General features: G+C 41.3%; 1 protein-coding gene across 1 annotated transcript in view; it reads left to right on the forward strand.

The window, feature by feature from the left end:
* ddr2l (discoidin domain receptor family, member 2, like) overlaps nucleotides 1-20,853 on the forward strand; it is a 45,278-nt gene that overhangs the window by 1,888 nt on the left and 22,537 nt on the right. The window contains exons 2-9 of the mRNA XM_088336659.1: nucleotides 8,411-8,494; nucleotides 8,901-9,003; nucleotides 9,088-9,163; nucleotides 12,832-12,981; nucleotides 13,243-13,387; nucleotides 13,457-13,566; nucleotides 16,613-16,798; nucleotides 18,940-19,186. Coding sequence (XP_088192785.1) covers nucleotides 8,434-8,494; nucleotides 8,901-9,003; nucleotides 9,088-9,163; nucleotides 12,832-12,981; nucleotides 13,243-13,387; nucleotides 13,457-13,566; nucleotides 16,613-16,798; nucleotides 18,940-19,186 — 1,078 coding nt within the window. The 5' untranslated portion in view covers nucleotides 8,411-8,433. The remainder of the gene's footprint in view (nucleotides 1-8,410; nucleotides 8,495-8,900; nucleotides 9,004-9,087; nucleotides 9,164-12,831; nucleotides 12,982-13,242; nucleotides 13,388-13,456; nucleotides 13,567-16,612; nucleotides 16,799-18,939; nucleotides 19,187-20,853) is intronic.

Below are 20,853 nucleotides of genomic sequence, written 5' to 3' on the forward strand. Positions count from 1 at the left end.
GGAGCGTCTGTATACTTTAAGTGCCAAGTACTAATGATTAGTATTTAATTCTTAAATAAGAGAGGATTCTAAATTCACTTTTTTGAGTTCTTGCTTTCTAAAAATAAATTCAAACCGATATTTCTACTAACAATTTTGAATTTATTTTTACAAAATATATTCGTTTGATAAGCAAAACTTGACCCCAGACTATTTGTTTACTTTTCTCACACCATTTGTTTCTAATGATGGTTACTTGATGGACTGTTGCTTGAAACACCTGTATTTATTTAGAAAAAAAAGTATATACTGGACTGTCTCAGAAAATTAGAATATTGTGATAAAGTTCTTTATTTTCTGTAATGCAATTAAAAAAACAAAAATGTCATACATTCTGGATTCATTACACATCAACTGAACTATTTCAAGCCTTTTATTATTTGAATATTGCTGAATTTGGCTTACAGCTTAAGAAAACTCAAAAATCCTATCTCAAAATATTAGAATACTTCCTCAGACCAAGTAAAAAAATAATTTTATAACAGCAAAACTAAATCAAACATTTGAAAATGTCCATTGATGCACTCAGTACTTGGTTGGGAATCCTTTTGCACGGATTACTGCATCAATCCGGCGTGGCATGGAGGCAATCAGCCTGTGGCATTGCTGAGGTGTTATTGATGCCCAGGATGCTTCGATAGCGGCCTTCAGCTCATTTGCATTTGTAGGTCTGGTGTCTTTCATCTTCTTCATAACTATACCCCACAAATTCTCCATGGGGTTCAGGTCAGGGGAATTAGCAGGCCAATCAAGGACAGTGATGCCATGGTCAGTGCACCAGTTACTGGTGGTTTTGGCACTGTGGGCAGGTGCCAGATCATGCTGGAAAATTAAATCCTCATCTCCATAGAGCTTTTCAGCAGATGGAAGCATGTAGTGCTCTAAAATCTCTTGGTACACAGTTGCATTTACTCTGGACTTGATGAAACACAGTGGACAAACACCAGCAGCTGACATGGTTCCCCAAACCATTGCTGACTGTGGGAACTTCACACTGGATTTCAAGCAACTTGGATTTTGCTCCTCTCCAGCCTTTCTCCAGACTCTGGCGCCTTGACTTCCAAATGAAATGCAAAACTTGCTTTCGTCTGAAAAGAGGACTTTGGACCACTCTGCCACTGTCCAGTGCTTCTTCTCCATAGCCCAAGTCAGACGCTTCTTCCGTTGTCTTGAGTTCAGAAATGGCTTGACCATGGGAATACGGCTATTGTAGCCCATTTCCCGGACACGTCTGTGAACTGTGGCTTTTGATACCTGGACTCCAGCTTCAGCCCACTGTCTTTGAAGCTCCCCCAAATTCTGGAAGCGGCTCTTCTTCACAATTTTATTAAGGCTGCGGTCATCTCTCTTGGTTGTGCAACGTTTCCGGCCACATTTTTTTCTTCCAACAGACTTTTTGTGGATATGCTTTGAAACTGCACTCTGTGAACAGCCTGCTCTTTGGGAAATTTCTTTTTGTGTCTTACCCTCCTGATGGAGGGTATCAATGATGGTCCTCTGGACAGCAGACAGATCAGCAGTCTTCCCCATACTTGTGATTTAGTTTACTGAACCAAGCTGAGTGTTTTTAAGGCTCAGGAAACCCTCGCAAGGTGTTTCGAGTTAATTAGATGATTCAGGTGATTAGTTGAATAGCCTACTTGTAAACTTTTTCATGATTTTCTAATATTTTGAGATAGGATTTTTGAGTTTTCTTAAGCTGTAAGCCAAATTCAGCAATATTCAAATAATAAAAGGCTTGAAATAGTTCAGTTGATGTGTAATGAATCCAGAATGTATGACATTTTTGTTTTTTTAATTGCATTACAGAAAATAAAGAACTTTATCACAATATTCTAATTTTCTGAGACAGTCCAGTATATCCTTCTGTGCATGAAAATGTGGAACGTTACTCTGTTTTCATCCAAAGAAACAAGTTATTTGATTTTCAACTATGCACAAAAGGTAACAGGCAAATGCTTGCATTTAAGTGGTTCATCAACACATTGTTGACTCTTATTACGCCCAACAAACCATTGTGTGTGTTTTTTCAAGCTCATCCTATTCCTCCTTATAGTGGATATGGTAAATCTCACATTACAAATAGAATGCTATCCCCTAATCTATCAGAAGATATATTATAGTCTATACTCATGTTTTTTTTATTTAAAAAATGATTTTAAATCGATATTTGTTGTCAAATATTGATGATATCATTACGTCCTTGTTTGTTCAAGTTTTGTTTTTCATTAAAAAAATATAACTACCGTATTTTCCGCACTATAAGGCACACCTAAAAGCCTTTATTTTTTTCAAAAGCTGACCATGCACCTTATAATATGGTGCGCCTTATTTATGGATCAATATTAATTCGCCAAGTCTTGCAACTAATGCAGCAGCCGCCGACTAGATTTTCCCCCGAACGCCAGTACTCCGCGGTGTATGCTGGGATTTATTTACCGGCGTTTTATTGGCTAACCAATGTGTCAATCATCATTGGAATCCATCACTATTGGCTAAAGTTATTCGGAGGTAAAGGGGGCGGATCCTTTTATCATTTACAGGCTTGTATAGGCTAAGGGGCAAAATGAAGCCTGCAATTAGCCAAAAAAGATGTGTCAATCATCAGTTGAATCGATCACTATTGGCTAAAGTTATTCGGAGGTAAAGAGTGCGGATCCTTTTTATCATTTACAGGCTGGCATAGGCTAAAGTGGCAAAACAAAGCCTGCAATTGGCCGAAAAAGATTCATGTGAATAGCAAGTGTGGTTGTCTACGGCATAGAGGAAACATGTTAAACCATTCTGTATTTGTAAATATTTTATTCTCCTGGATTTACTACACTCACGGATATAAGAGGACCTTGGTTGCACATTATTATTGAACACAACGACTTCGGTGAGCTACTCCGGCTATATAGTTTCCCAGTATCTTGTTTCAGACTGAACTCGATTTTTCTGTGATAAGCTGTGCAGATAATTGATGGAATGGAGTGTCTATTTTTAAATTAAACTCAATTCCAAGTGTTTATTGTCATATGCACAGTAAAGATGCGAGCGAAAAAGAAAATAGAAACTAAGGAATGGTTGGCATTTCTTGAATCCCAAGACTTTAACCTTCCGAATAATATTTGGAACGATGCATTTGAGTGACGTCGTACGGACACCGCATACGCACGTGTCTACGACACGTATTTGCTTCTTTGCAAGCTTTGGGAATGTTAAGGGGGTAAGAAGTTCGACTGAACTATCTGACTGTTTTGTCGACGTTCCCATTGTAGTGCCTTATAATCCGGTGCGTCTTAAGTATGTCAAATATAGGACCAAAAACTATTTTTTCGGGGTGCACCCTATAACCCGGTGCGCCTTATAGTGCGGAAAATACGGTAAATTCCAATAGTGTTGCAAATTAACTTTCTTAATTTGAACATTTAGCTGCTTAGGTGTTTTCCCTCCCCTCCTTACTTTGTGCCAAACTTGGCATGCCTTTAATACCATTTTCGGTGTTTGCGTGTCTGTTTATTTGATTACTCATAGTGATGCCGGGGGTAGCGTTTCTTTTTCTTTTTTTAAATATATAATGTATGTTTTGATTGGATAGAATATAATTATGAATCCCGAAGATTTATACCGTGGCCCTCTTTACCTCTACTACTGCTATTCAGTCTTCAGGAATGAAAAAGGATTGAAAATGTAACCAAGCTGGTTATGAAAATACAAATATCTGCATGATAATAATATGAGTAAAATGGTATCCACTGCCATGGAGTATTTGTTTGTCAACATATTTGTTTTATAGTGAATGACAAACATTACTAAAAGAAGCCTGAACAAATAATTGTTGCATACTTGTAAAGATCAATATATTACCATTACTTTACCGTCAAATGCTCTTCCTCTTATTTCCCTTTTCCCTCTGAGGCGTACCGAAGCAAAACACATTGCTTGCTCCATTTATTTTCTGGACTTTTCTAAACTAGTTATCTTTTGGTCATGACTAGTGATTTATGTGAAACCGACACTGCTGATTACAAAAGAATGGAAACTACTAGCTTGAAACAAACTTATTTTCAAGTGAAAGGAGGTTCCTGCTTTCTTTTGTCACACAGCATATTATTATGTGCCTTGTTTCTTGAAAAATATGTCGAAACGCTATAAATCGGAAACAAAAGTAAATACCCATCTCCAAGTACCGATCCTTTAGGATATTCCAACCATATGTTGTTTATATGTGGCGAGTTTGCTCTCCGACAAGTCAAATCAAGCGCTCCTCTCATTCCTCTCATGCCAACAAAACACAACGAAACATGTTTGTCGCTGCATGCCGTGCAACGTTCCTCCTGCATTAAATCCAATACAGTAATTCCTCTGTGAATGAGGACCCACGCAAAAAGCGAAAATCCGAAGGGTAGCATGGCACCTTCACAAAAGCCCCCAAAAGGTTGAATTTACCTTGAGACGATGTCCTATCGACTGAGAGTATGTTACAAAATAACAACTGTAGATCCACAAACAAAAGCACAGAACACAGAATTGCAGTTGAATAAATGTTCTTTAGTGTGATTATACAAAATCCCGACGGATCACCACCTTATCGTGGTGGGGCACTTTGCGCGTCTCCATGACCCCTAGAGCTATGTCGGCGGGAGTCTCGTACTCCTGGTAGGGTTACCCAAGCCGAACAGGTCGAAGGGTAGAGTCTAGACTAAGAGTGATCCCAAAAGCTGGTGGCGGCACGCTTTCAGGCGGTTTCCTACAGACCTGGATCCCGTTAGCCGCCTGCAGTTGAAGAAAGATGCCGGTCGTCTAGGGTCTCCCTTGCCACTGGAACCATCTTCTTTACAATCAAGAAAGTGGCGTTGGGGAAAGCGCACCCCTTACCCCACTTTAAAAACCATCATTGCGCAGGTATCCTCTTTTACCTGAGTCTCCGACCACAATCCAGGATCGGACTGTTCAAACATCAGCAGACTCACAAATAAAAGAAAATGGTCATCATCGAATCGATGGACAACCCCAACAACAACAAAATCAAAATTGGAGGGCTTCTCCTTTCAGTGCAAGAAAGTGCATTTGGGGAGCGGCTGGCTAGCTGCACACTAGCATCGGGTAACCTCGAGTTGGTCTCCACAATGATAAAACAACCGGCCCAAATGTAACGGTTTCCCGCAAGATGTTTGCTCCAGGTCATCAGTTTAATGGGTTGTGGATCTGGCGTTGGTGAGATACAGGCTCAGAACAGGTGACTTAAGAGAATGTTAGCCTAGCCTTAGCAGGAAGCCGGACCTGCAGCCCCGCTCTTGCCTTCTATTCTCACACCGCCTCAGTCGCTTCCTGGACCCAATAAAAATCCACGGAGCAGCCGCTGATGATATCTGCGCGCACTTTTGGCTTTCAATGTAACGAGCTGCTAAAAGCTAGCGATCGCCATGCTTCCTAGCTTGTTTTGGGTGCAGACTGACTTTTGAGACATCCCCGATGTTTGACTGACAACATACACCAGCCAATCACTCGCGTGTGCCAACAGTCACGCCCACCCGACACACAAAACCCTCCCTAACTTGGCCCTGTGATAGCGTTTGTCGTGTGCTGTCTGCTTGGAACACTTTTGGCGAAGTTAACGTACGTGGAAAGACAAAACAAACAGTTGGAACCCCCAACTTCCTCCACTGTCAATGAAATTGTTCATTCCCGAAAATATATGTGATATTCCTCTGAAGTAAGTAAAATCCAGACTGGGTGGGAGGGTAAAGAGGAAGAGACTATTAGGTAGAAATAATATGAAAAGAAGGGAAATATATGATAGTACAGTAATCCCTTGCTCTATCGCGGTTTACTTATCACCGTTTTGATACTTCCCATTTCATTGTGCGTTGTGTTCTGCAATTTAAATGGCTTAATAGTCTCGCCATCCCCTTTCTGCCTGCGTCCGCCTGTGTCTCAATGATGTTTAGGTCATAGTTGTACATGTACGTAAAATAGATTAATGAACCTACCTTAGGTATGTCTTTCCATTTTAAGTTTTTCTAAAAGCCATCATGTCAACAAAACGGTCTGGAACCACAAAAGCACCAAAAGGCAGAAGATGCTTTTTATCCCCAAAACTTTAGTAGTATTTTTGTCGTATTTCTGTAGTATTTTTCAGCATTAAAGCAAAATAATATATTAGATCCTCTTTTTGGGCATAAAATTTGATGTTGAGTTTTGTAGTAATTTTGTAGTATTTTTTAACTATATTTTCCAGACTATAAATCTGGATCATAAATCGCACCAGCCAAATTAATTATTTGATAATAATCAAGAAGGAAAAAAACATGTAAGTTGCTCCTGGAGTATAAGTCACCATTTTGGGGGAAATTTATTTGATAAAAATCCAACACCAAAAACATACATGTCATCTAGAAAAGCAATTTTTAAAAAGAGAATATTGAGAACAACAGGCTGAATAAGTGTACGGTATACTAACGTTACATGACTCACATGCATAGTAATGTCAGTATATTAAGATGACAGGATACCCAAAAACTTTAAAGTCGGCGTCACTCACCATTAGCTGTCTTCGTCTTCTTTGATGTCGGCAAAAACTGCTTAGTTACATCAAGGACTATTCATAGAATCCAACCGTGTAAAATATGTACTCCAAAACCCACCATAGTACCGACAGATAAATAGAAATCCGCCTAAAAGCATGTCTGCTTCGTTAGACGTCGCTTCTTGTAATCTGTTCATTTCTCCACATTATTTCCGTTTTCAAATATACAGACTCGTAAAATTATTTCCAAAATGGTAGTTAGCCCTTCCCTTTTGATTGACACCTTTTCCATGATGAGGGTCTGTTCATGCTAATTCAAAGAGCAAAGTTACATTAAACCTGCGTCTTCCACGACACATACATACCATGTGTCTCACACTTATCTCTTCTGCTCTGTCACCCCTGGCGGCCATTGGAAAATATGCATAAATTAGCTGCATCATTGCATAAGTTGCAGGGTTGAAAGCTTAGAAAAAAGTTTGGTTGTAGTCCGGAATTTACGGTAATAATTTCACACTTAAGGTTTCGTGGGAAAATAACATGTGAAATGATATAATAACATACTTGTCAACCTCTAGGGCTCCATGCACATACAAACTGTCGTATTTTCCCATACAAAATAATCCCACACCATTTTTTTTTTTTTAAACGTGTTTATTTATGTAGTTTAACAGGTTATGTTCTACATGTGTTTTGTTATATCATATATATTGTTCCTTAACATTTTGATGTGAGATACTGAGTTGCTCGACATTAATCAGGTTTATTATAAAAAAAAGTTCAAAAATGAAGTCGCTTGGAAGTTCACTGTAGAAGGAAAAAATACATGCAAATAGAATTAAGTAGAATAATACATTTTCTTATTCAAATTATGAATTCATTTTTTGCATTAAAATATTGTTAGTAATATACCGATTAAAGGGATAACCACAAACCTGTCTTTTTTCTATTTTCTCCTTTTATACTTCCTTTTTTTCTTAACTTCTTTATACAACATCATAATTCGTAATATAATGCATCAAAGCAAGTGAGCCGTTTGAGAGCCGGCTCTCTTTAATGAGATGAGCCGAAAAAGCCGGTTCTTTAAAAATAGACTGACTTCCTTTCACTACATCAAACCGCTGGCTTCGTTTGCAAAGAAAAAAATGATACAGAGATAGAGGCTTCCGTGGCGAACTCGTTTGACTTGATTGCCGTTTCGTGATAGTCGGTGTATACCGGATGGTACCCATCTCATCCCTCATCTCATTAGCTACACCGCTTATCCTCAGTAGGGTCGCGGGGGTGCTGGAGCCCATCCCAGCAATTTTCGAGCAGTGGGCAGGGGACACCCTGAACTGGTTGCCAGCCAATCGCAGGGCACACAGGGACAGACAACTCACTCGCTCAATCACACCTAGGGACAATTTGGACCGGCCAATTCACCTGACATGCATGTTTTTGGAATGTGGGAGGAAACCGGAGTGCCCTGAGGAAACCCACGCAAGCACGGGGAGAACATACAAACTCCGCACAGGAAGTCTGGAGCTTAATTTGAACCCACGCAGGAGGTTCCCAAGACATGAACTGTGCCGCACATGCGCTAACCACTGCGCCGCCGTGTTGCGGATGGTACCCATCATTGAAAAATTTGCGTTTTTCCGTACGGATATTCTTGTACGTCGTACACGTCTTAAAATGCATAATAAACGTACTTTGTACGGCAAAAACGTACAGGTTGACAAGTATGTAATAATGTCTTAACAATGTCACACATAAGTCGCACCGGAGTATAAGTCGCACCTCCAGCCCAACTATGAAAGAAAATGCAACTCATAGTCCGGAAAATACGGTAACGATACGGTTTGTCTGCATTTCCAGAGATGTAGCGTTTGTGGCCCATCATGCGCCTCTTCCTGCTGCTCATCCTTCACGCCGCAGCAGCCGTCGCACAAGTTGACCCAGGTACACACGACCAGGGTTGGGTAGGGTTACTTTAACTGGATTACTTTCAATTACTTTTGGATGACTCCAATACCAAATATGCTAATAAAAGACAAAAGAAACTAAATATGAATAAAATGATCACTCACAACACGTGGTAAGCTTTCTCTCCTGGCTTTGATCTCTTTGGTCACCGGCAAAACTAACATAAAATGCGACAGAAAAAAAATTAAAATAAATCCAAACAGCTTGCCAACATCATTTTTGCCGTTCCATGTGTTCCGTTACTCCCCAAGCCTGCACAAAATGGAGTCATCCGAAAGTCATTGAAAGTAATCCAGTTAAAGTAACCCTACCCAACCCTGCACACGACACACACACGTTTTCAGGATAATGAAAGATTAATATGTGGTTAATGTGTTCCCAGCACACTGTCGCTATGCCCTGGGCATGGAAGATGGCCGGATCAAGGACAACGACATCACAGCTTCCAGCCAGTGGCACGAAACCACTGGGCCGCACTACGCCAGGTCGGCATTGTTGTTGGAATGACTGAGAAGGAAATGGGGAAAAGTGTATCATCAACTTGCTTTTTTATTTTGCCGTTGTGTTAGGTTGAACCGCGATGACGGAGACGGGGCCTGGTGTCCCGAAGGCCAACTGGAAGCGTCCGACTCTCAGTTCCTTCAGGTCTGACGCTCACCTTTCATTGAAAGTCAAGTTCAACAGTGTTTGGACACAAAAAAGAATTTGTGTTATTTTGCAAAGCCTCTGTAGATTTTTGACACTTGACTGCATTATAGATATCGTTTGAAAGGGTTTAAACCTGCTTTATGCCAATAATATCAGTGTTTAAAATAACGTCTGCCTGGGCGCCTGGAGCGTGGATTTTTTACGTCGGGCCTACATAACATCTCTGCCCGGGTGGCCGACAACTTTTTCAAGGAAAAAAAAAATCTTTTTTAGTGTTTATTTGTTTTTGTTTTTTCAAATCAAACGTTTGCTTTATTCTGATTTCGAAATCGTTGTTCGGTTTGGAAATTATGGAATTTCGGTTCATTAAGCAATTTGCATACTGGGCAGCCAATCAGAAGCCTGCATCGAATAATTTCGTGCTTCTGGACTTTCCTGGACCCTGGCTATTTCAGCTGAAAATGAAAATCTCCATTCTGATCCCTGTATAAGGTCGTGCATTTGCATATATTTTTCCAAAGTAGACGCATAGAGAACACAGGAAAAATGGATAGGTGGTTAGGAATCAGGCCAAAACCACAGCCCCAGAAGAAAGATTCGAAAGAAGCTAACAAAATTGATGACGCTACAAAACGTAAACGTACATTTAAGGCATTGTGGAAAGAGGAGTTCACGTGGCTTGAAGCAGACGACGCAACGCAAACATTGCATGATTGAAGATGAGTAAATGGAGGTACATACTGATGGCAGATGGAAAACAGTGATGTCATATATTTATAATAAACTTAATTTTAAAGTGTTGTTCTGTAATATATTCTGATTACTAATCCTTAACACTTTGCAATCATGTTTTTTTTTAGATGAGTTGTCTTATTGTGTTTCAAGTTGTGAAAAATGGGGCAGGCAACCTTATGGCTGGTGTCCGGTAACTTTCGCATGAGTTTCATACACTGATAATATATTTCGCTTAACCCGTTTATGCAATTTGAATCATTTTATGTGGGTCACATACGCGACGACACGGCAGCCCGTGTACTTAAATGTGTGGGCCAACTTGCTAAAGTGCAAACAATTCTATTACGACAGTGTTTATATTTAGCACGTTTTTACAGTTAGCGTTTAGCGTTAGCGACAGACTGCTGTCACAGTCTTGTTCCATGGACAGACTGAGGAGATCATTTCTTCCTCATGCCATGAGGCTCTTTAACTCCACCCGGGGGGAAAGCCCACAGTAACCCCCACTTTCACATTTGCATATTACCCTATTTTTATTACAGTGTGTATTTTCCGTAGCACTATTTGAATACTCTTTAGCAAAACTTTATATTGGGTATTTTCTTATTCTATATCTTTATTTTATTATTTTATTTTTCAACACAAGGATACTGCTGGAAGTGTGATTTCCCTACAGGATGAATAAAGTATCTATCTATATTTATCTATCTATATCTATCTATCTAACTATACAGTAAGCCATGGTTTATTGCACTATAGTTGAGTTCAAGTTTAAAAGATGCGCACTTCTAACTCTATCCTGTTTTGATCCCTTAGAAAGGTTTGTTGAAGGTTTTTTTTGTGAGAGAGTATTTATTTTTTGGTCATATATTGACAGTGTTAAATTGTGTGAAATGTTCCTTCAAATGTGAATGACTGTTCATAGTCAGTGAAATATAACACTACACATTGTTTTAATAATTCTAGGGACATTTTTAATATGAAATGGGTGATTAATGTTTGATTAATCATGAGTTAACTATGATGTTCATGAGATAAATTAAGATGAAATATTTTAATTGATTGACGGCTCTTGTTTTTTCATAACATGAGGCTCAACCACCATTGTCCACGATCTTTCTCTTAAGGCTACCACCAAAATACAAAAAACTTTTTTTCCCCTCTTTTTCTTTGATATTTTTTTCTTTTCTTGTTTTCCTTGATTTCTCTTTTTCAGCTTTTTTTCTTTTTCTCTCTGGGCGACAAGGTACCTGAGTGGTTAGGGCGTCTGGCACAGTTCTGAGGTCATGGGTTCAACTCCAGCAACCAGCCTTCCAGTGCGGAGTTTGCATGTTCTCCCTGTGCCTAAGCGGATTTCCTCCAGTCTCACCCCACATTCCAAAAACAGGCATGTCAGGTTAATTGGATGGTCCAAATTGTCCCTAGGTGTGAATGAGTGAATGAGATACATGTCTGTGTGCCTTGCGACCGCCTGGCAACCAAATCAGGTTGTCCCCTGCCCACTGCCTAAAGATTTCTGGGATGGGCTCCAGCACCCCTGTGACCCTAATGAGGATAAGCAGCGCAGATAATGGATGGATGCATCTTTTCTTTGTTTTTCTGTGATCTCTTTCTTTCTTGTTTTATTTATTTTAACTTTTTCTAAATCCTTTCCTTCTTTTCTTACTTCTTTTTCCTTTCTTTTTTCTTCCTTTTTTATTTATCCTCAACTTTTTTTGCCATACCTTTCTTTTTCCTTTTTCTTTTCCGTCCCCTTTATTTTTTATTTTTTAATTTTTCTTTCTTTGTGAAAGGCTTGAAGACTGATGCGTTTTGGTCAATTTGAGTCTCTGTTGCTTCTATTCTTTGGTGTGCTTTTTAGCACTTTCTCTTTTTGGTTGCACTACACAAAACGGCAACATCTAGTAGTCAAATTACACACTGGCTCTTTAAATGTGGGGTGCATTGTTTGAGGGGTCCTTAAAGAATTGTGAGTTAGATATTGCCTTTTAACTATGTGCTAACTCACCCATTTGAGCTCAAAGAGCCCTTATGCTTCTTTTCCACCGCGCCCATCTGCCTTTAACTTTTAGCAAAGCTGTTTGGTGCGAGACATATTAGAGTTGTGGCAAGCGCCCTCTTCTATGCGGCAGCGTGTTGGGGAGGCAGCGTCAAGAAGAAGGATGCCTCTCGTCTCAATAAACTGGCGAGGAAAGCGAGCTCTGTTGTGGGCACAGAGCTGGACCGCCTGACAACAGTAACTGAGAGACGGGCACTGGAAAAGCTGCGGTCAATCATGGACAATCCATCGCATCCACTACACAGCATTATCTCCAGACAGAAGAGCAGTTTCAGCGACAGACTGCTGTCATTGTCTTGTACTACGGACAGACTGAAGAGATCTTTTCTTCCTCATGCCATGAGGCTCTTTAACTCTACCCGGCAGAGTAAAAGCCCACCGAATCTTATTGCAATATGTATTCTGTGTAGCACTATTTAGTAATTCTATATAACACGCTACAGTGTGCATTTGCACGTCACACTGGGTATTTGTATATTGTATTCTTTTTGCTTTATTATTGTATTGTTCTCAGCTCAGGGATGCTGCTGGAAATGTGAATTTCCCTGCGGGGATGAATAAAGTATCTATCTATCTATATTAGGTTGGAGGAATTGGGGCCATAGTTGAGTGGTCTATAGTGATGTCATGCTCGTTTTTTATTGTCTATGTTAGTGTAGCGATAAAAAAGCAAAAGTAAGAAGAGGCAGTCAACGCCAGCCCAAACCCAGAAAAAGTTGAAAAAACTGTTTTTTCGAGCTCATTTATGAAATGCGTCTACTTGCATGCACATTATGACGGAGCTCGACAGAGGCTGCAGTTGCGGACATGAGTAAAAAAGTTCCAAATTCCGCACATCTTTAATATCCTGGATTCTCCTCTACTCGTACAGGTGGACTTGCGTCGGTTGACCTTCCTGACGGTGGTAGCAACTCAAGGACGCTACGCGCGCAACGGCATCGAATTTGCGCGAGCCTACAGCCTCAACTACAGCAGGGACGGAGTCATTTGGAAATCATGGAAAAATCGCCTGGGAAGCACGGTGGGTCAAGTTTTGTGTGTTAATGTATGTGTTACACGTGCGGATTACGTGTGTTAAAATAAACAATACGTGTGTGGATTTAGTCAGGCCAAAGACTTTACAGGAAGTGTGTTACGGCATGATAAATGCGAGGAAGGAAAAAGAAACAATCACGCTGCCAGTGCCCAAGCCATAAGATAACCACAGGAAGTGACATTGGCACTTCCTGTGTATTTGGTGTGGGCGGAGCCTGATGTAGGAAATGTCATTGTGCACACGCAGGTGATGGAAGGCAACAAAAACGCGTACGCGCCCGTCATCAACGACCTCCATCCCCCGGTGGTGACGCGCTGGGTGCGCTTGATTCCGCTCACCGAGCTGTCCACCGTCTGCATGCGGGTGGAGCTCTACGGATGCCCCTGGGAAGGTAGGCAACGTCCTTGTGAGACGCTGTTTTCTCGGATTGTTGCTGATGTTTATGTTTATCGCTCTCCAGATGGTTTGATTTCGTACACAGCTCCCGAGGGACAGCTGATGATGAATCCTGGCCTTCCTACCGCTATCTTCAATGACTCCACATACGATGGTGTCCATCTGAAGAGGCGGGTCTTAACTTTCTGCTTTATATGAAAGAAGTATTCTGCCTCTTTCTGATTTCTAGTCAAGTCATGTTTATTTGTATAGCCCTTTATCACAAAGAGTCTCAAAGTGCTGCACAGACCACAGATTATTGCAAACCACAGACTATAATGACACCATCCCCTGATCTAAAACCTACATAAGGGCAAATAATACACAGATATCGTCAACATGAAATATAGGTTATTCATATGCTATATAATAGAAGTGTGTTTTAATCTTAGATTTAAACATTTCCACTGAGGTTTCAGATCGAATCTCAGGGGGAAGAGCATTCCACAGGACCGGGGCCCGAATGGACAACGCTCTCGAAACTGCGGATCTCTTCTTGGCTCTTGGATCACTAGTAGACCAGCATTTTCAGAGCAAAGGCTCCGGACCAGAACAGGGGGAGACAATATCTGAAAGATATGAGGGAGCAAGTCTATGCATGATTTTGTATACTACCAAGAGAACCTTAAAATCACATCTTAAGCTAAAAGGGAGCCAATGCAGGTTAGCTAAAATCAGGGTAATGTGATCAAATTTTCTTGTCTTAATTAAAAGCCTCACTGCAGCATTTTGTAATAGCTGAAGGCTCTTGATTTTGTACTTCGGGAGACTGGAGAGTAGTGCGTTACGGTAATCGAGACGGGAGGTAACAAACGCATAAATCATGATCTCCGCATCCGACTGAGACAGTGTTTTGCATATTAATCTCTCACAACGATTTTAGATGTTCAAACCCATTTTCATACCACACAGAGACAACCCAAGGAAATACGAAATGCAGTTTTGAAATGTTGATCAATTTTTTTTTCCAGGCACCAAATCTAAACCTATGTGAAAAAGTAATTGTCCCCTGAACCCAATAGCGAGTTGGGCCACCTTTGGCAGTGAAAACAGAAATCATTTATGATAATTGGTAATGAGTCTTTCACAACCCTGTGGAGGAATTTTGGCCCACTCTTCTTTGCAAAATTGTTTCAAAACTGCCATATCGGAGGGATCTGTCGTGAACTGCCTGTTTAATTCGAGTCAAGTCATGTTTATTTGTATAGCCCTTAATCACAAGAAGTTTTAAAGGGCCATACAGAATAATACAGACTGCAGACCATCCCCTTATCTAAAACCTAAATGAGGGCAAATAAAAACTCAAAACTTCAGCATGAGGAAAATGAATAAACCTTGAGAAGGGACCGCACATGAGGTAGTCCCCCTTCCAGGATGACCAGGCTGCAAGGGGTGTTGTTGCAAGGGCATCAACAAATACTACACAGAAATCATCAACATGAAATATAGGTCATTCATTAGCTATAGAAAATAAGTGTGCTTTAAGCCTGGATTTAAACAGTTTCACTGAATGCTCTTGAACCTGCAGATCTCCTCTTGGCTCTTGGGATCACTAGTAGACCAGCATTGTCTGAGCAAAGGAAGCAGAAGAAGGAAGCTCTTGCTGCCGATTGGCCAAATTCATATCATAGCCTCTTTCATACTGTAATGTGTCCAGACACCTGCGCTGCGTTTTCTGCATCTCGCTGAAATGAGGGGTGGCAGTGTGCCTTGGGGGGGTCGCCAGATGTTTTATTTTCTTTCTGGGGGGGTGCATGACAGAAAATAATTTAGAAGCACTGAACTAAATGTATGTAAACCCAAACATTTTTACAGTGCAGTTTTTTATTCTCGTTCTTGTTAGTTTTTTGTCTATTTGAGTTTTGTTTTTTAACTTTCTTTTGACCTTTTAGCTGGTCTCGCACCGCTTTCGCTTTGTAAAGATGTTTTTAAGAGAAAGATTTGTCTCTGCTTCCCGTTCTAAATGTTACGTAAATGCGTAAGGCAAGTGTTACCAAGAAAAAACTGTAGAAACTGTACCAGTTGCCACTTTTTCTGGATGGTTCTTTTCAATGAAAGCAACAAGAGCGAAACAATCTCGTCCAACACCACGTTGTACTCAGGTTGGGGATCGAACACTTCAAAGTCTCTTAGCAATGCGATTTGAATACAGGTACAGTGGAACCTCGGTTCTCGACCATAATCCGTTCCAGAACCCTGTTCGAAAACCGATTTGGTCGATCACCAAAATCATTTTTCCCATTAAAAATAATGTAAATCAGTTTAATCCGTTCTAAGACCCTGAATGTTTACCTTGAATGTTTAACGTAAACATGAAGCTAACCCAGGCTAATCGTACCTTCGCGTTATCGTAATCTTCCGTACGAAAGATTACGCTAACATGAACATGTAAAAATAAAAAAAAGGATAAAGAAAATAATTATGAATAGGATTTCTTACCTTTGTGGTGGTCAGCAGAAGGCCCATGCTGTATTCCTTAGCAAGATCGTAAACTCGCACACCTCTTTCATATTTAGCTATTATGTCTTTCTTAAAGGCAATAGTTGTACGAACAACTTTTCTTTTTTCACCTGTCCTGCTTGCACCGACCTTCTTCGGAGGCATAGTTAGGGGCTAAAACACTTTGTACACCTATATTAAAAGCGAAAGCAAAACGAAGCACGTCCGTACGTGATAACAGTTGGTCACGAAAAGAGCGACCTGCACCCGTACGGCGCTCAGCATCGCACCCTAGCGCACGCACTCACGCATTACCGGCGTTCGAACTCCGAGTTTTTGACCGAGCAGCGAAGCAAGAATTTCTCGAAATTTTTGGTCGGACTCCGATTTGTTCGAACTGAGAGGCGTTCGAAAACCGAGGTTCCACTGTATAACCAAGTCCGCAGGATCAGGTGTCTGATGGGGGAAGCACATGCACTATCTGGCACTGAGCAGTCTCAAGTTGTGAGTTGTCTCTAGCGGTCTCTAGTGGTAGCCTCGGGGAATGCTCACATCTTGAATTTTGTTCGTATGTCGAGCAAGATCTTTGTTACAATGAAATCTCGGACATCGAAATTCTTTTGCCTAGAGGTGCTCATATATAGAGGTATGACTTTGTCATGCTAACTTTACAATTTTGTTAATATTCCATTATATGATGCTAACATACAAAATGACCAAGCGCTCTCTTCCCAACAGGAAGTTGTCAGGTGGTCTAGGCCAATTGACGGACGGCGTGGTGGGACTGGACGACTTCCTGTGGACGCGTCAGTACCACTCATGGCCAGGGTACGACTACCTGGGCTGGAGAAACGTCTCCATGGGAGCAGACCACGGCGTGGAGATGGATTTTGTTTTCGACCGACAGAGGAATTTCACCTCAATGAAGGTTTGCTCTTACTTTGAAAGGGTGGATTTACCAGATTGTGTTATATCCTTTTTATTATAGGCCTATTATTTTTATCAATTTAGTTTGAAAAACATCCCTCACGTTTACTCTTTTGTCTTCTTACTGTATTCAAAATCTCTTATTTTGATAATTTTACGAACTTAATATCTGTGTTATTTAATGAATCATTTGAAATGTTCTTTCGTATGTACCTTAATAACAAATTCTGATCTGATTGTACAGTGATACCTCTACATACAAGCTTAATTTGTTCTAGGGTAATGCTCGTAGATTGAATTGCGTGGTAATGAGCAAATTATCCTGATATGAAATAATTATAAACCAGTTACTGTAACTTTACATAAACTTCATCTCATCTCATCTCATTAGCTACACCGCTTATCGTCAGTAGGGTTGCGGGGGTGCTGGAGCCCATCCCAGCAATCATCGGGCAGTGGGCAGGGGACACCCTCAACTGGTTGCCAGCCAATCGCAGGGCACACGGGGACAGACAACTCACTCGCTCATTCACACCTAGGGACAGTTTGGACCGGCCAATTCACCTGAAATCCATGTTTTTGGAATGTGGGAGGAAACCGGAGTGCCCTGAGGAAACCCACGCAAGCACGGGGAGAACATACAAACTCCGCACAGGAAGTCTGGAGCTGGATTTGAACCCACGCAGGAGGTTCCCAAGACATGAACTGTGCCGCACATGCGCTAACCACTGCGCCTCCGTGCCGCCACCTTTACCTAAACTTGAACGCTCAAAATCTATTTATAGCACAATTTTTGGGCCTGTTTCAGTTTTATGTATCACTTTCCTTTGCCCTTTTAGCTGGACCAGCAATGCTATCTCTTTCTCCAGATCTTTTGAAAAAAGAAAGGTATCTAAGGAGATTTGTCTCTGCCTCCCCTTCAAAATAGTACAAAGATGCGAACGACAATTGTCATTAAAGATAGCTGTTGCACGACCAGGTGCCTTTTTTTCTGGATTTTTTCCCCCCCCCAACAAGAGCAGTTAATTCCTCCCACTTAACCACGAATCTCCTTTTTAGAGGCTAGCTTCTCTGGTTTGTCCTTATCTTTGCAAAAAAAACATTCTGTGGCTTTGTTAGCGGCACTCGCTGATTCCCGATTATACCCCTTGACTTAGTCACTTACATGAACACCGCGTTTGTGTTTTTCTATTGTTCCTTTCTTCGTTTCAAGTGTCATCATTCTCCTTTTTTTCTCAGACACTGTACCGTTTCCATTTCCGGGACTCATGGCTAAGGTCACAAAAAAGGAGACTGTATAAAATGTGATTAGCTTTGTCCCCCTGGCCATTAGACTGGTAAATGGTCAATCACACACATAGTAAGCCTACACAGCTGCTAATCTGTTCATCTGTTTGTTTTTTTGTCCTTGCACTACTGGCAGTTCTCTATACCTAGCCACTCCTTTGCACATCTGTTCTCCTCTGCACTACCGTACTCCAGTGTTATTGTTATTGTATAGTGACTTGTTTACCTGACTGCCCATTTTGCACATCTGGTTAGATGCTCCTCTTGCACTCTTTGCACTACTGTATAATACTATACATAGCTATAATTATTTAGTATATTATTAGTACATCAATACTCCAACTCAATACAACATTTGATTTATATCTGTACATTCCAGGAAACTGTGCGCGTCAGATGTATCGACATTTCGTTCTGTATACACGTGTACAAGAATGACAATAAAGTATATCTAAATCTGAATTAAAGAGATGAGATCAAAATTCTGGGAAATACGGGTACTCTACACGTATAATCAAGGGTGCGAAATCAGGAGGCTGATGGCGGGAGGCGCATGCGCAAACTGGACCGCGCCGATGGCGTTGAGCAGTCATGAACGGCGTCTAGTGGTCGCCTCAGGGACTGCCGTGAACTGGATTTTCCTTTGTAAAGCAGGCAAGATTTTTATAAAAAGAGAAAAACTAGTGTAGGAAGGTGATCTTATGAGGAGGTACCGCTGTATTGGATTATCACTTTTATTTGGAAAATAAAAAACCCTCAATATTCTGATTTACCCTAACTTTTTAGAAAAAAAAAATCCTTGTTGACTTTCTTTGCGCATCCTCACTCTTAACTCTGAAAACTCTCTCTGGCCAGGTCCACAGTAACAACATGTTTTCCCGAGGCGTGAAGATCTTCTCGTCCGTGTCGTGCTGGTTCAAGCCCCGCCCCTTGTCGGCGTGGGAGGCGGAGCCAGTGGTGTTCCACACGGTTTTGGACGACCGCAACCCGAGCGCTCGCTACGTGACGGTGCCGCTTGAGCGCCGCGCCGCCACCGTGCTGCGTTGTCGCTTCGCCTTCGCCGACACCTGGATGATGTTCAGTGAGGTTTCCTTCCAGTCAGGTAACTCACACACTTATACAAAGACAGTTAATGCAAAACTAGAATGGCTGTGCGCCATGAAAGCATTTTTGTGTGGCATTTCCCTTTTCTGGGCTTGGAGAGTAGAATGTCTTTCTGGGAAAGCTGGTGAATCGGCAAAACCAAAATTGCTGAGTCAGTTTTCGCATCTGGGGTGTGTCGGCAAAACATTGTGTTGAGATTGAATTTTGTTATGGCTTGGAAAAGGAGAATGTCTTTCTGGAAAAACTTTCAATCAGCAAAGCCACAAGTGCTGAGTCACTTTTGCGGGGCAATTTTTACCTGTAGACTTACCTAAAAAAAATTGTGAAGGATTGTTATCCTAGCCAAACTTGTTCTGGTCTGGGAGAGTTACATTTCTCTCTGGGAAAACGGCTGAGCAAAACCAAATATGCAAATTAAGCTTTTTTGCCAGTTTTCACATCTGGGGTAATATGTCTGTAAAAGAGGGTGTTGATATTCTATGTCATTCTGGTCTGGGAGAGTGAAATGTCTTCCTGGAAAAAAAATGATAGGTTAAAAAAAAAAGAGACAAGTCATGTCAGAGACCAGAAACGGAGACAGGACCCACTTGCGTTCGTTTTTCACAGTTTTATTTAGAAGGCGGAAAAGACGATCCGGTGATTGTCGGTCACAGGTAGTAGATTGCTCGGAACGCGGAAGTGGCACTTCCGTGGCGAGCGAAGGCAGTGTCGAGAGCGGGAGAAGAACTGATCGATGGCCAGGACGGTGGAGCAAAACGTAATCGAGCTCAGAAAAAAGGGGTCGTAGCCGGGAATCAAACAGGAGTCGGGACAGGAGAAAATCAGGGTCGAAAAGGCTTGCCTAGCAGGAGCTCAGGTTTGCAGACGCACTAAAACAGGTGACAGGAAGACAGGGCTTTGAAAAGAAATAAGCAGCCAATCAGCGTCCGAGGCAGTTGGTGCCAAAGGAGCGGACTCAGCTGCCTCGCATCAGCAATCATGACAAGTCAGCTTTTTTGGGCATCTTTTCATCGAAGGTAACGTACCTAATTTCCTATAAAAGATGGTATTGATATTCAATGTCGTTGTGGACTGGGAGAGAAGAATGTCTTTCTGGGAGAAATACTGAGTCAACCAAACCAAAAGTGCTGAGTCAGCTTTTTGAGTATTTCTCACATCTAGGGTAACCTGCCTGACTGTCTGTGAAAGATGGCAGTCCTAGCTAAACTCCTTCCCCTTTTTCTTTGGTGGACGGACACAAACTGATTTATATACGGTAAATTCCGGACTATAGAGCGCACCTGATTATAACCTGCACCCACCACATTTTAAGAGGATAACCGCTTTTGTACTTACACAAGCCGCACCTGTATATAAGCCGCATGTGCCCACATTAAAACATGTAATACAATCACAAAATTAACCCAAACCCGACTTTGAGTCCCGCGATTGTAACTGAATATAAAGTACACAGTCTAAAACCCACAGCCGGCAAAATGAACGGAAAATGATACCGGAACTTAAGGTTTGATGCAGACCTGCAGAGTCCGGGTCCCGTTGAAAATAATCCAAGGGGAAAAAAAAATGTATATTTCCAAAAGTAAGGGTGGGTAAAATATATATCCACTATTGTCCGCTGCGTCCACAAACACGTCTCACCTTTACTCCACTTCCCGTCAGCCCGCG

This window comes from Urocampus carinirostris, chromosome 5, assembly GCF_059441175.1.
Source record: "Urocampus carinirostris isolate Australia breed hairy pipefish chromosome 5, RoL_Ucar_1.0, whole genome shotgun sequence".
Classification (NCBI taxonomy): domain Eukaryota; kingdom Metazoa; phylum Chordata; class Actinopteri; order Syngnathiformes; family Syngnathidae; genus Urocampus; species Urocampus carinirostris.